At 32.9% G+C, this 16,384-nt stretch overlaps 1 protein-coding gene across 3 annotated transcripts in view; it reads left to right on the forward strand.

The window, feature by feature from the left end:
* Positions 1-16,384, forward strand: part of CADM2 (cell adhesion molecule 2) — a 1,072,141-nt gene that overhangs the window by 935,297 nt on the left and 120,460 nt on the right. For all 3 annotated transcript variants that reach the window (XM_033131962.1, XM_033131946.1, XM_033131956.1), the window contains one exon: positions 10,239-10,329. In XM_033131962.1, the coding sequence (XP_032987853.1) occupies positions 10,239-10,329 (91 nt within the window). The remainder of the gene's footprint in view (positions 1-10,238; positions 10,330-16,384) is intronic.

Here is a 16,384-nt window from a genome sequence, read left to right on the forward strand (position 1 = left end):
TTTCAAAATTGGAGTCCATCTAGTAATGGCTGTGTTGGTAACGTTTACGTAGAAAGCAAAACTATTAAAGCAGAACTAGATTTGCTGTTATAAAGACGCAGTAGTTAATGATGCTGATTTACATGGTTGCTGAACGTCCCGGTCTCCCCGACTTACTTCAGACCTGGTCATGGAATAGATGTCCCATTGTCGTATCCCACTCCACAGCCACAGAATGGCTTCATGTGATTATTATTTAGATTCTAGAGAATTGCTTATGTTTGTTGAAAATATTTCAGCTTAGCTGTCAATGCCAATTGTCAGCTGCCAAAGTTATTTTCACTTTCTTGGGAGCCCAAAATGGAACTATTCTGCGTACCCATCCTGGGCATTTTTAGCTGCTCACCATATTTCAGTATGCATTATTAAGCAAACTTTATGGAGGAAGGCAATTGAATTGCCTAATTTTTTAGAAAGTTTTCCATAAAAAATGTTATACTTGCTGGCCAATTAAAAATAACAACTCATTCTATCATGGTTTAATGTGTAAGTGGCTAGAAGGCAGAGACCAGATCTATTTAAATTATTTTCCCTAACATCCAGCATACCATCATTCAAGGATGTGAAGTTAATTAAAACTAACTGATGATAATGCTGAATGTATCTTTAGGGATGCAGAACATTCCCCAGAGATGAAATGAGGAGTAGAGAGTGGAGAGAGGACATTTAGCAACAGCCTGCATCAAAATTAGAGCAAACTGGGTATGGTCTCCATGATCTCCAAAGAATAATGACAAAAGCTCTCAGTGGTTGTTTCTAGAGACAGTGGATCATGGTTCCACTCAGGTGCTCATTTGCAACATACATGTTGTGGAAATTTCCATCGATGCAAGTGGGAGAAAATAGAAAGAATTGGAAAAGGAAGAAGGTGGTTAGTATAGAATTTATGGGAGGCAAATTTAAGATTTCCATATTGTTTTACAACATTTCTATAAATAATTGCAAAGTCCAGCCCAAATAGAGAAACATTTAGCATTTGGAACCCCAGAGCAGAAAAGATGCTATTATTCTCTGTGATGAGTGATAAGAGTAAATATATATCCCTATGGTAATGGAAAGTTGTAACTGTACCTGAAATAATCCTGTGTCATTGTGGGAAGGCAAGTTTGATGAGAAATAAAAGCCAAGTATTGAGCATATAGTGTCAAGGAGAATAATGAAAAACAAATAGCAGGAGGAATTATATTTCTAGGGTGAAATGTTTTAACTCTGTAACCCTGTGATGTACAATGTAGAAGGACTCAGCCTAAAAATATATCACAGCAACATTCATTTTCTTTTATAAAATATTAATCAGAAGTGTTACTGCCACTATTATGGAAAAGAATTTCTTTAAATTTGAAATTTAAGAACATGTACAGTAGACTTTTCATTGTGAACCACTGATGCCTGTAAATTTCACATAATAGGTAATTGCATACTTTGCACCTGAGCAGTGGAAAAAGCCATTCTTTTTAGAGATAGAAATTCTCATTCGTCTCCCTGTTTTTGTTTTTTTACAGATCTCTTAGAAACAATAACTTTTTATGTGCCTGATTTAATTTTTAGATTGTATGAGTCAGATTTTATTTAATTCCCAGTGAGAATAATGCATCTTCACTAACAAAGAACCATGCACAAAATACAGAAAAGAAGAAAATAACTGAACATTCATTTTCTCTATGTGGCATTCACAAAATAACAGAAAAAGTCAACTGTTATTGAAAATGAAAAATACGAGAGACGGATTAGAACATTTTTTCAGAATGAGTGTTCTGGGCATGTGTTTAATGCCATGGCATTGAACTGCCAATATGGACAAATAAGAACCTAAATTTTAAGTCTGTGTGTGTGTGTGTGTGTGTGTGTGTGTGTGTGTGTGTGTGTGTTATAAGGTACATTTTATATATAATCCATCTATCACTCTTGCATATAGCACTTCCACATCTACACTGTCTAATAGAACTTTCTGTGATGATTGAAATGTTCTATATCTGTTCTAAAATGGTAGCCACTAGCTAGCTACACATGGCTGTTCAGCACTCACAATGTGGATCTTATAACTAAGGAACTGTAGTTTCAATTTTATTTAATTTTAATTGGTTTGCATTTACGTTTAAATAGCCACATGTGACTAGTTTTTACCGTATTGGACACAACCACTCTAGATGATTTCATCATACTTCCATTTTCTTATTATGTCATTTCTTTTAGTTAGTTGGAGATAATTGATGAGTTAAGGATGAGTTAATGGTGAAGTAATTCATAGAATGCTGAAGTAGCAAGATTTTTCATAGTATAAGAAATATAACATGACTATAATTTCATAATGTAGCTTAGATTCATAAAAGAATCCAGTGTTTCCATATCATGATTTCAAAGTAGCATGATTTAAAAGCAAGAGTTCTCTTTGTTTTTTGGAGAACCTCTAAGAAAGAATTGAATCATGAAATATATTTTTGAAAAATCGGACGGCTTCAAAAAGAAACTCAAGAACTAAAATGGAGCCCTTAGGATTCTAATATTATACTAAGGGTTAACCTTAAATTTCTTTAGAGAAGGGAATGTTTTATTTATATTTTTTAAGAATAAGACTAGTGATCCAAGTGATTATTACAGAACTACAGAAAGTTTTATTCTGCCCTCCAAAATGCCTTTTCCGTATTCTTTAGTGATGTCTATGATTTTGTTGTAATTTGCGACTTACTTTTTGGTTCAAGTTGAGGATGCTGACACTGGTGGGTGGTGATTGAAGTCCATTGATTCTTTGAGGTAGAATGGAAGCTGTGTCCATGGAGGGATGGGCCATGCTTTTATAAGACCACAGTGTTTGGTCTCCAAATACAGCTTCACAATCTCTGGGGTGAAATATAAATTTTTTAACAATATATTTTGACTACAGTGTGACCTTAAAAATCAACATTGCATTTTTTAAAGTTCAAGATTAGCAGTTAGATAGGGGTAGGCTGGAATCCAAGCTCATCTTTACGACTTCATGCCAGTGTCTTTAAGCCTCAATTTCTTCATCTGGAAAATGTACAAAGTTCATATTTTTTGTAAAGGATTTAATCAGGTAATCATTAGAAGTGCATAGGTTTCTATTATTCTTATTTTTAGTAACCAATAATTCCTTATGGATGCAAAGAACTTTAGCAAATACTTTCTGTAAGTTCTATACATCATGAAGGAGAATGGAAAAGCTTGAGAATAAAAACAGGGAATCTGTGAAATAGATAAAAAGAATATAGAGAGATTATTTTCTTTGTAACTTTTCCTAGGACATATGATATTCATAATCACTGATCGAAATCAAACTTAAATTTGATGTTGTCAGGAAAATAATTTAAAATTTTTTTTCTTTCCATTAATAAAAGCTACAAATAAAATGTCCTCAACCTAAAGGAGAAATTTCATGGAAACTACCCACAATAACTATGCAGTTACTTTTATATTTGATTTGTCTCATTTAAATATATTTCAAAATATACCTCTAAATTTAAGGATTGTTATTGTAATTATATTTATTATTATTATTGTAATGATGATGATGATTTTGGCCCCTATCAAGTTTACCAAAATGATATGCAAGGGGACATTTTAAAAATTAGATAATGTATGAAATAAAAAAAGAAAACTGATAGTTGACTCAATGACTAACAAACAGGAAATGAGATAATAACTTCCACACCAAGTTGTACAGTTGTCTATTGTTCTCACATTTGACTGAATCTGTGCATTGTCTATTGTTGTATGTTTGTTAAATGAACACCGACTGCTTAGGCCATCCCAGGGCCGATTTATAAGATGTAAAACAACTTTATATTAATGTGTTCATTTCATTGTTCGCTATTTCTTTTTGTATGCCCATGATAAATCCATTTCATGGTGCTTTTGATACGTTTCTTTAAAATAGCATCAAAAACATAAACAGCTTGCAAATATTCACAAACACAATGAATTCTGATTTCTCATTTTGTCCTTTAAATGATGATATGAAAATTTTTTTTTTTAAAATGAGCTTTCAGAAGTGTCAAAATGTTCTATCTAATGATGACATTTGACAAATGATCTTCCTAAGGCCTTTTTCTAAGCAATCCATCTCTAGTGTTGAAGCTATCAACTGGTTGAATTTCTCTTTAAAGCACAACTAATTCTATCAACAATAGCAAATCAAAAAGCTTTTTACATCACCACATCAGGCCATTAGTACAGGAGAATCTCATTTGATAAATTTCTCAATTTATTTCATTGTTTTAATTATCATAAATTTTCAAAATTATAAATCCCCTTTTCTCTAAATTTTAGTTATTCTCATAATTAGAATAAAATATGTTTTAGTTAAAGTTTATTGGGGTGACAATTGTTAATAAAGTTATATCAATTTCAGGTGTACAAATTCTGTAATATATCATCTATATATCATATTGTGTGTTCACCACCCAGAGTCAGTTCTCTTTCCATCATCATACATTTGATCCCCTTTACCTTCATCTACCATACCACCCTTAAACTAAAATATAATTAAGGAAATAAGTAGAATATAGAGAAAATGCATTCAAAATATTATACTATAGAGCCCACAATTATAGAAACGTACAACTTAGAATATAAACAAAAATATTGAAGAATTTATTATCTATATTTTTCACTGCTACCTTTTCTACTTCTTAAGATCTTCTTGAGGCTCCATTTTGTAATAGAAACATTTTGTTTTTAATTGCTTCCTTCAGTTTTACACTCTGCCAAATATCATTGTAAAACTTGATTCTGAGCCCAATACTCACTTGATCAAAAACTTAAAATGATTTCTTGTTGCCTTTAACTTAATGTTCCAATTCTTCAGCCTGACATTCAAGGCTTTGAAAATATAGCCCCCTATGATGCTGCTGTCAGCATCCTTTTAAGATAAGGTGCCCGACACTTTACAGTATTATTGCTAGATCCCTCCTAAATACCCCACATTCTTCTCTCCGTCTACTCTTTGTTCATTCAGCTCTCTTCCTGTGTTCCCTCCTCTTTCTTGCCCTCTAGAAAAATTCTGCCAGTTCAGATACTATATATTCTATGAATTGTTTTAAGTGCCACTTCGCTAGGTAACTTTCTTGGTTTCTGACAAATACGTAAAATCACTTCCTAAATAACTCCCATAATACGTCATCAGAGTACTACTTTGCTTTCATTTTTAATCTTTGCATTATTTTGAATGATACGTGATTTATCTTCATTTTGGGACAAAATTCCCAATGTGGGTTACTATTTTCTATTTGTGGGTGTATAGCATTTGAATCGTACTCGTAATATATCTTGTACACACACTAATTTAAACGTATCTGTTGAATAAATAAGTGATTGCCACAAAAGTAATGTTTCGCTAGAATTAAAAGGAATTTAATAGACTGTTGAAGGAAAAGTACCTGATGGTTTTGAGCATTATGAAAATAATGCTGTGAGTTAAAAAAAGGAAAGTGGGGTTGGAGTTCCTGCAAAATTACAAACAGGAAAACTAAGTTGGACATTTCAGAAAAAGTCGGTCTTACACAGAGGAAATGAACATCAGATAGTGCTGTACCTGAAACGATTTCTGGTTAACTCTTGGCACATAAATCCACTACTCCTAATAAAAAGCGGTAGACCTGGAGATGCAGGTCGAGTTTGGTTCATAGCTTTTCTTTTTCAGGAAAAGAATCATAATGGCCTGACTCAGAGCAGTCAGCATTTCCTTCATTACAGCGATAAACTAAGATATGAAAAGAGACCAAGCTTTCTGTAGAAACGCCCACAGTTTCACAGTTCTCTAAGAGTCCCCAATTCATTGTAACAAAAAAGAGGAGATGTATAGGTAATGAATAGAGTAGGTGTAAATATTCCAGAAGAGGGCACTATTGACTTTTTGGGCCAGATCATTCTTTGGCGTGTAGAGGCTGTCTTATGCATTGCAGGATGTTTAGCACCATTCCTGGCCTCTACCCACTAAATGCCAGTGGTGTTCCCTCTACCTCTCCCCACCCTGTAACAACCAAAAATGTCTCCAGATACTGTCGAATGTCCTTGGGAGGCAAATGGTCCCCAGTTGAGAACCACTATTTAGGATAAACTCTAAAGTGGCTTTGCAAAAGTGAGTTGGTACATGATATTCTTTAGTATTAATGCAAGTACCAAGAAATCTTTATGAATGATAAATATTCTTCTTCAGAAACCTTTATGCGATAAGATTGCTGTAAGGCAAAGGATCACAACTTTTTCATATGCAACATACTGAAAAAATTCTTAATTTCCCTTGGTAAAAATTTGCCATAGGGATATCTTACGTTATTCATGGTGAGAATTTATGTGGATGAGAAGGATATACTGTAATTAATAAGATAAAGGATTATATTTTATTTTGAAATGTACTTTCTGTTTTATTGAACTATAATTGACATATTACCTTGTATTAGTTTAAGGTGTACCACATAATGATTTGATATAGGTGTATACTGCAAAATGGTTACCACAATGTTCATAAAATCCATTACTTCACACAGTTATAATTTTTTGTGTGTGATGAGATGAGAATTTTAAAGATCTGCTCTCTTAGCAACTTTCAAATATACAATGTGGCATTATTAACTATAGTCGCCATGCTGTACTCTACAAACCCAGAACTTATTAATCTTATAACTGGAAGTTCATACCTTTTAATCACCTCCACCCAAAATAATATTTTCATCTGTCAAAGAGGAAAAATATGTGAGGGGAAGATGTGAGAGAGTTAAGAGAGACAGACAAGACAGACAGACAGACAGACAGACTGGAATGCATACAATTATGACAGACGATTATGCATACAATTCAGTATCATTGCCAGATAGGTTTTACAACATACAGCTCACATAGAACAAAAGGCAAGTCTTGGGCCTGGTTCCAATTCATCCAGATGGAGAGAATTGATTTTGAAGAATAGAGGACACAGAACATATTACACAAAGCACCAATCCCCAATGTAGTTAAAGAGAGAATAGGAAACACCAACTTACTGAAGTGTGATTAAGATCAGAGAGAAGATCAAACTGCCTAGGGTGATTTATGATTGTGTAACTGGGATAAATCACTTCTCTGAGCCTGGGTTCATGTTCTTCACAACAGGTCAACAACAGAACCTTCTTTGAGTGCTTTATAAAAGAATTTGATGAGATAATGCATATAGAGCATTTACAATAATTTCTATTTTTATCAAATATTTGATCGATGTTTACTATTACTAGAAGATAGCTATGAGAAATACATTTGATTTTATACACACTAGTGGTCCTAACCAGTAGTTAGAATAAATTACAAAAAGCCATTACTCATTCATTTATTCTACAATTATTTAATTGAAGTCCAAGAGTTATTCCAAGACAGAGGACAGAGATCATCTCTGCTCTGGTGAGCTAGCTTTCTTTATCATAGAAGAAACATTCAGTTGACACCATTTATGAAAATACCTGAGCTTTAGGTGTTACAGTGTGAATGTTACAATGTATAAATGTTATAATGTTATAATGTTACAGTTCTAGTAGAGAGAAATGGGTAACAGGACTGTGCCTTGCTTGTTTTAGGAACGATATAAGTGTTTGTTAAATGAAGCTTTTACGAGAAGTCATATGAAATTCTTTTTGTGGACAAATCAAATTATCAAAACAGCATTTTGCTTTTAACCAAAGATCCACATAATGTCATAAGCAATGTAAATACCCACTGCTTTGCATTAAAGCCATCTTTGTTCACTCAATATATTAAACAATATAGAACTAGACAGTAAACTAATATTATTATATGTTAGTTTATAGTTGCTTCTCTTATTTATCAATTTGGCTATCATCTATAGCAAGTTAGATGTTACTTTTATATAACCTTAAATTTCTGTTGTATTTCTTTGATTACAGAAGGGGTAAAGATTTTTTGTTTTGATTTGTTTTGTTCATTAAAGCATTTGATTTAGAAATTATTTATATTCACCTGCAAAACTTTTAGTGATGGAAAAATGTTGTTGAATTACTGATACTAAATGTTTTAAGGGCTTATGCTTTCAAAATTGTCCATCGGATGATTTAGTAGTAGCTTCATCACAGATATTTTTTTTTTTAATAGTTGTTAAGAATATAGAAAATCCATTCCACTGGAATGATATTTTCATTTTGATTAAAATCCTGAATCACTCAAATAGAACAGGAGGTGTCCTTACCTTCTAAATTCATAAAGTTTTAAAATTTTGAATATAAAAGAATAATCTTTGTCTATTAATCTATCTCTTGATAGTAATTGTGCTTATTTCTGAGTTTGCCAGATAAGTAAAAGAAGTAATACTTAAGGAAAAAGTGTTTTCATATTTTAAAGATGGATGCTAAGAATATTTTTCCTACAAACGCCTTAGAGAAGAAATAGTATGAATTGAAAATATCTGCATATTTTGTTTGCTTGCTAGTAAGTTCTAAAAACTTATTTGTGGATAAATGAATGTATTTCTATGTTGTATATGCTTGTGCAAAGCTTTGACATCCCATGGTGCAGTCAAGTTGACACATAAAATTAACTATCACAGACATACGAATAAACACAAATCTTTCCCAGAATCCCACTTTTCTAATCTTTCTTCTGCCATGGTTTTCTCTGGATAGGGAGCTTTCTTTTATATGTCAGGAGAAAATTAAATTTTGCTATATCTACATATGGTCAAATTTCAAAAGACTATAACCTCATTTTGCCCAGAATCATTCTGGTTCACACCTGTTACCCTGCATAATTATTAATATTTTCCCTTCACTTTAAAAAATGTTCTGCTTTGAAGACAAAAATTATATGATTATCCTATAAATAACTGTGATAATGATAATAGAAAAAAAACTAGCGAAGTGTATTTCAATTCTTTATTAAATTATTTCCTTCTATTAGTTAAAAATATGATGAACATGAGTCATATTTCTTTAAATTAATTTTTCTTACTGGGTAATATTACACTGTAATTATTTACCACGATGTATATGGAATGCCTATTTGTAACTTGGATATTGTTTTTGATTATCTTGAATGTATTTTCTTGTTTAAAGAATTGAGAAAGAAAGCATTTGAAAAGTATAAATAATTTATAAATATGACATAAATTATTCCACAGGATCATAGGTTATTGTTCTATGTGTAAGAAATTTGAATAATATTTTCCTGAAATAAGATAACTAACCTAAAAATTACAGTTGATTGATACTTATTTAATTGGCTTCAAAATCTGGGAGTGAGTATAATCCCAGCGTAGTTCAATTCTCCCATCACAACTAAGGGAAGGATGAGAATAATTGTGGCTAACAGAAGAGCTCAGAGCCTATTTTGTTTATTGTGGAGATAAGAGGGGTGCCAATTCTGTGATGACTGTGGGACACACGCAGTGGACGTGCAATGCAGGAAGGGCCGAGGCTCATAAAGAAATGAGAGTGTTTAATTTACACCGTCTCTTTTCTTTAGCTTAATTCCTTTTTCTTCTGTGAAATATGTATACTTGTGTTTATTAATGAGTATTTTATGGCATAAAGTTATAAATAAAAATGTCTTAAAGTATTCTTGAATCTTTTTCCTCTAGCGATGATTTTATTGCTAAACGGAAGTAAATGATTTGATAACAATTATGTTGTAGCATATATAACAAGATAACTAAATATTTAATATTCTGAATAAGTATTTCAAATGATTCACTAACTCTGCGTTAGAGCAAGCAGCATGTGCTAAGTGCTGCATTACTGTGTTTTTAAAAGACTGCGTAAGGCTTGTGAGACAGTAGCTGATCTTGATTCTTTGTGGGTTCCCTCTTCCGAGTGTCTGGTATTCCTGCAACAGTGAAAGTGTTGTGATTCAAATGCACATGAATGCATTCGGTCCATAATAATTGTATCCATCACCATCTATAAATAGTTGAAGAAACAATTGTATGAAATGCTTGATATTCATCTGAACCACTTTTTGCAATTTCACTTTTATATTCAGTTTTCAGAAATAATACAACAGTGGTGCTCATAAGATTTCAGATATTTTTGTTAGCTTTTCAGGGACGGGATGGTAGCTTCTTAAAATTACGTACTCTGCTTCACCAAACATAAGACATTTCCATAAGTAGACACGACTATAAGAAATAGCATGGACCCACAGCACTATTAGATATTATTAAATATATAATTTTATATGTGTTTAATGGCCTTTTCATTTCTTTCTAGATACACCATCAGTCAAGATTATACCATCCACTCCTTTTCCACAAGAAGGACAGCCTTTAATTTTGACTTGTGAATCCAAAGGAAAACCACTGTAAGTGATCTAATGAGCAATGAAGATTTTCATTTTTTTTATTCTGCTTTGATTGTAGGCTTTAACTGCACAAATCCACTGTTTTTGTCTGTCTTTGGTGGGCAATGTGATCTCTAGAACAGAAAACCCTCTGAACCATGTCTTCATTAAGTGTCTGTGGAAGATTGGTCTTTTACTTTGTCATCTAGTGAAGTTTCTGGGAAGGTTTCCAGCTGTGATTTTTTTTTTTTCCCTCCCAGTAACATACTTCAACCTGAAAGGAGTGTAGGCTTAATCATTCACTGTTTACATCATCAGGGTGATAGAAGTTACATATTGCTCTACTTAGTTCTTTCACGAAAAACTTTGAAAATATTGATGTGTCTTCAAAATATGCCCAAGTTTTAAAGTTCTTTGGGGAATCATTTTCATAGTAAACTACATGAACTCTACATGTATTATGTAGAAGCTCCCACAAAACATGATTTGTGAATGTCATGCTTGGAGGTAATGTGAATGAAAAGGTGGTCATAAGCTCACTATTTTCAATTGTAAAGTATTTCATTATTAGAATATATGAGTCTAAAATCACTTCAACTCTAAAATTATACTTTTTAACACATTTATAAATAGCTAACTCATAGAAAAATTTATTTTTATATAAAAATTAAATCAGTATGGTTTCTCCAAGTATGGATTATTCAAAGACTATTTGAAAGCCATTTGATTATTCTAATATAGTAACACTCTAAGTCTAGCTTAAAATAATTTATGTGATTTTTAAAAAGCTTCCAATTGATTTGCATTCCTGTTTAAATTTTAATGAAAGGTATTTAATTGTTCTCTGTATATAGCTATATGGGATAGCGTCTGCAAATAAAGTTAAATTACTAAAATTTTATTTGTAATATTATTTGTTATTTAACTATAGATTTCATATTATTCTATGAGGATTTTTTCTAAAAGAATTTTAAGAGAGAAGTTTGAAATTTCAACTTCCTAAATCTTATGGCAGTATACATTTTAACACACAGCAAATTCTCTTTATTACAGTTTGGTATTTTAAAACTGCTTTCTTTCAGTAATTATTTTCTAGAGATGCAAATATACAGATTTAAAGAGCATATTGTGAATTAGTGCATTATTTTTCTTCTATCTTTTAAAAAAGCATTTAAAGTATGTCAGACCTTGAAAGGAAAACATTTTTTTCCCCTTTTAGCTTTATGCATATGTCCTGTGCAATTCATTTTAATAATTCTTACTTTCGGTATAGATTAAATTGCCTATGGAAAACAGTTTTCAACTTCACTATGCTATGTAAATGTGACAGTGCATTTTCATATTAAAGTTTCAATAATAGCTTTTGACTACAAGTTCAGTACTTTAACTAGGGAAAGAGGTGTAATAGACCTTGTCGGCTTTAGACATACTTAAATTCTAATTTCTTTACTCCTGATTCTGTGTACCTAACACCAGAACCTTTCCTAACTTTTCCTTCCATCCCCACTCCTGTTCCTTTCACTTATTTTCCAACTCTGTCTGTGTCTCTTCTCTCTCTCTCTCTCTCTCTCTCTCTCTCTCTCTCTCTCTCTCTCTCTCTCTCTGCTTCTGTTTGTTTCTGTTCTTCCTTATTACTTCAGGGGGTCAACATATAAGGACATGATCAGAATCAGGGCATAACAAAGGATTTTCGTTTTTACCTTCTTCTCATAGTTCAGTCCCAAAATATGTATGTGTATTTTTGGAGTATGTGCACAACTTATCTAATTAAATGAGGTGATAGTGAGAAATATAGCACAGAGAATGCTTGGAAATAAATACATCCTTGGTCAAATAGCATCCAATTACCGTCCATGATCTACTCTTTGATTTCACAACCACAACAAACAGTAGAAACTACATTTTATTTATGTAAATTAGATTGTGAGGTCTATGTAATTAGATTTTTAAGTCGTCTATTTCCATCAGCTGAGAGTTATGGTTAAATAGATGTACCTTATTATGGGTCTGTATTTCAGCTATGTAGAAATAAGCTTGGACCTAGAAGTATAATAACCTTCCTTCCGCACTGCAAATCAATGAAATATATAACAATCTCTTATTTATTTATTTATTTATTTATTTATTTATTTATTTATTTATATTTAAGAATACAAAATGTTTAGAATATAGAAAATGTCTGCTATCTTTGAAGTATCCTGATTAATATCGCTTTGCAAATAGGTAAAGGAAATAAGAAAGTCTCCTTATTTTACAGAAGAGAAAACTAAAATTCAACAATAAAACAAATTTTCCTCATTCATCCAGATTTAACATGGGTGAGTCAGGGTTTCAACTCAGTTCAGTCACTGCCCAAAGCTTACATTCTTTCACCTATTTTCTGCTACTTCAATTGCTGAGTCTAACATTATTGCTACCCTACAATAATGTTCACCATTGGAGTTGGACCTATGGATGCTTGACGGTGAACAACTAGCTAGTCTCAAGATATATTTTACTTTTGCCATCCTCTTTTATTAGACTCTCCTATATTTATCCCCTTTCTCAAAACTTACCAAATTCCTACCAAACTGACCATTTCTACATAGGTTTATAGCCATATTAAAAACCTCTAATTAGTAAAATATGTTCTAGCAATTGACTCAGAGGCTCCATGAGGTCTAAAGTGGTCTTTATCCTTATCGTTTCCAATGTTGTATTCTATATGCTATGGTCCAGAAGTAAATGGGTATTAACTTATTTTGTTGCATTGTATCTTTATTTCCATCTTCCTTCTTACCAATTTCCTTCCTTATAGACTGCCAGGCCTTTGGCATTAAAGATATAACCAATTTTGGTTCCTTACTGACTTTAGACCACTGGGTTTTTTTATGTCCTCCCTAATCATCTTAAAATCCACCATTCTGCATTTCCAAAGTAACTATTATTTCCAATAAATGTAGTTCATTAACTTCTTTAAAGAAAGTCTAATTTCTAGCCTCTCTTTATATTATATCTCCAACAGTGCCAGATGAGGCAGATAGGACAAAAAAACAAAGGGCAACTGAAAAGAAATCATTGGATTTTCCCAGAAGGAAATCTAACTGATCATAGAGAAAATAGTTTCACTAAAGCAGAGAACAGAAGGCAAATTGAAATGGATTAATCAGGGAATTAGTAGGTAGTGGGAAAGCAAAGATAATGGGAAGATCACCCATTATCAGAAATGAATGAGAAAAGTAGAAGAGGAAAGAGAAAAGGAATTTATGTCAAACAGAAGTTTGAAAATGGAAAAATAAGTAAATAAAAATAATGCAGACTGTCCATATTTTAAGATGGCATCAAAAAAGCTGGCAAAGTGAGGGAATATAAATGAAGGATGTGATATCACATATACCCAATGTTCAAGTTTCTTGGTTTACTGCCCTATTTCTGCTCCATTACTTGGAGCTATTATACCTGGTTCCCTGTTTAGTTATGTTGGAACCATTGAGAAGCAACACTGGGGCTCAGCTTCTGACTGACCCCCAAAACACTTAGTTTCTATTCTCTTTCCACTTACCTGATCCACCTTTAATGAGCAGGTGGGAATTAGGAATGGATAATGGATTTACGATTCCTTTAGCTAATTTAAGTAATATCTTTAATCCATGACCAGATCATTGTTTATTAAAAAAGTCTTACCAGTTTATAATTTCCTCAAGGATGAGTTATTCACGGTTATTAGCCAGATCGGTAATAAACAAAATAAGACAAATGATGGTGTGACTCAACTTGTGCAGTGACTCATGTTCTTCACCTGCTGTCCTGTATGCTAATGTCGTTTTCCTTGTTCTAAATGTGAGGGTCCCAGTGACTGTTTATGAACAATCATGCCTTATTTGCCTGCTTGGGACTGAAGCGTTTTGCTGTTTTCCTGGTGAACAGCTGCATAACTTGGTCCAGGACCAAATTGTTCCACTTGACATTACTATAGAGTCATTCTATTCTTTCCTTAAAAGAGAGATTACTGTACATGTCTGTCTATTGTTTTAATTTTCGTTTAAAGTGAGAACCGAGCTCGTGCCAACCACTTTTCTTTCAAGTCCCCAGAGTTTTTGCAACCTTCTTCTTTCTTTGGCTGAATTCCCAGACAGCTTTCAGGCAGCAGTCTTCTCCGTTTATAGAAGTACAAAGGGGGGTGGGGAATAAAAGCTGTTATATTACGTTAAAGTTATGCCCATAAAGGGTGTGGGATTGCTCCCCGCCCCACCCCCATGCTATAACTAAAGAATCATTGTTCATTTTAATCAAATGTTTAATGCTTTTTAAAAATACTTCAGAAAACAGTGGGACGTTTTCAGTCAAATGTGCATTTGGCATTTATTCCATAAAGGAAAATAATTATAGGTATTGATAAATTTTTCTGTGTATCCAGAACGATGTTTATGTTGTGCTTACTATTTTACCTTCTGGTAACCACAGTTTTTCTTATATTCTTGACATTAATCTAGTATACATAATTGCATAGATCCCTATTCTGTACAAGAAGAAAGATTTTAATCTTTAAGAAGACAGATCACATACCATTAACAAGTACTGAGGTGTTTTAGAGCAGCAATTACACATCCATTTTCGAAATGATCAAGAGCTTAAGAAGTCTACGAACATACTGATACATTTTCCTACTAGCATAATAGAGATCAAAAAATGAGATTCAAATTAAGGCAAAACAGTTCTATATCAAGTTAGTTTACTCAGCCCAGTGTGTACCTTGTCCAAATCACATTATTTACTAATTGTCACGTAATCCAATCACAGACAGAAGGAATGTCAAAACCAACCAGGAGTTGAAGAAAGCAAGATATCGTCCAGAGTGAAATATTTTAGACCAAAACAAGATGAAATATGAATTTTGAAGGAAAAAAACAATACTGCTCTACAAGAATTGCAATTGCAAAAGAGATGTTAATTGTACAATATTTGATTCTCACCTGCCATCATTGTTTATAAAACCATCTCATTAATCATCAGGTTTTTGTTTAAGACATAATGCCTAAGGTGTCAGGCTCTGGGGCAGAAAGAGCTGTGTGGTATAGTGGAAAAAGAAAGATGAAACTAGGTTTGAATGATAAATCTATGAATATCTGTGGCCTGAGTAGTCTTGAACAAGTCACTTAACCATGCCAAATATGTTTGTTTTGTTTTTTTAAATTAATGTAACTTATTTTTTAGGGCAATTCTAGGTTCACTGTGAAATTGAGTGGAAAGTACAGAGAGTTCCCGCATGGCACCATTTCCACACATCCGTATCCTCCCTTGATACGGATCCGTATCATCCGTATCCGTATCCTTGTGTCATGTCAGTGATACAATTATCACAGATGATAAACTCATGGACCCCTCATTATTTATGGACCCCTCATGGTCACCCCAAAGCCCATAGTTTACCTTAGGGTTCACTCTGTACCTGAAGTATTTTTCATTCTCTAAAATTAAAAATAAAATCTGGTAAACAATTTTTTGAAAGATTAACAAAGAGTACATATGAAATGTCTGGCTCCATGTAATTTCATAAAAAAACAATAACCATGAGGATGATGGTAAATTATTGTTTTGTCAAAGAATTACATATAGAGTATCTCACCAACTTTTAAAGTTGGAATTCTTAATTATATATTTAATACGCATACTGATATTGAGCTACTATGACAACCTGACAGCTGAGTTACTATCTCATATTTCTTCCATGGCTCTGAAGTTCAAGCTTCCAAGTAGAATAAACACCTTTTAGGATGATGGTCTGTGACTTTCAAAAGCATGTTTGAACAGCAAAGGGATCCAGACTAAAGTCCGGGCAGAACTGATAGGGCAACATGGCTATTTCCGTTCGGGTTAAATCGTAATAATGAGCTGCCAGAAGACAGACAGGCATGAATCCCTGTAAAATGCAATATAGTTAGAAATGGGAAACTGGAACATTCCAAGCCACAAGAGCAGCACCTTTAAAGTGTTAAGGTAGAAAGCCTTTCTAAACAATTGGAAAGGATTGGAAGTGGTAGAGAGTTAGTTCTGCTTCTACAGAGTGTAAAAGGCTACACCCTGGAGAAGTTTGGCT

This window comes from Rhinolophus ferrumequinum, chromosome 2, assembly GCF_004115265.2.
Source record: "Rhinolophus ferrumequinum isolate MPI-CBG mRhiFer1 chromosome 2, mRhiFer1_v1.p, whole genome shotgun sequence".
Taxonomy (NCBI): domain Eukaryota; kingdom Metazoa; phylum Chordata; class Mammalia; order Chiroptera; family Rhinolophidae; genus Rhinolophus; species Rhinolophus ferrumequinum.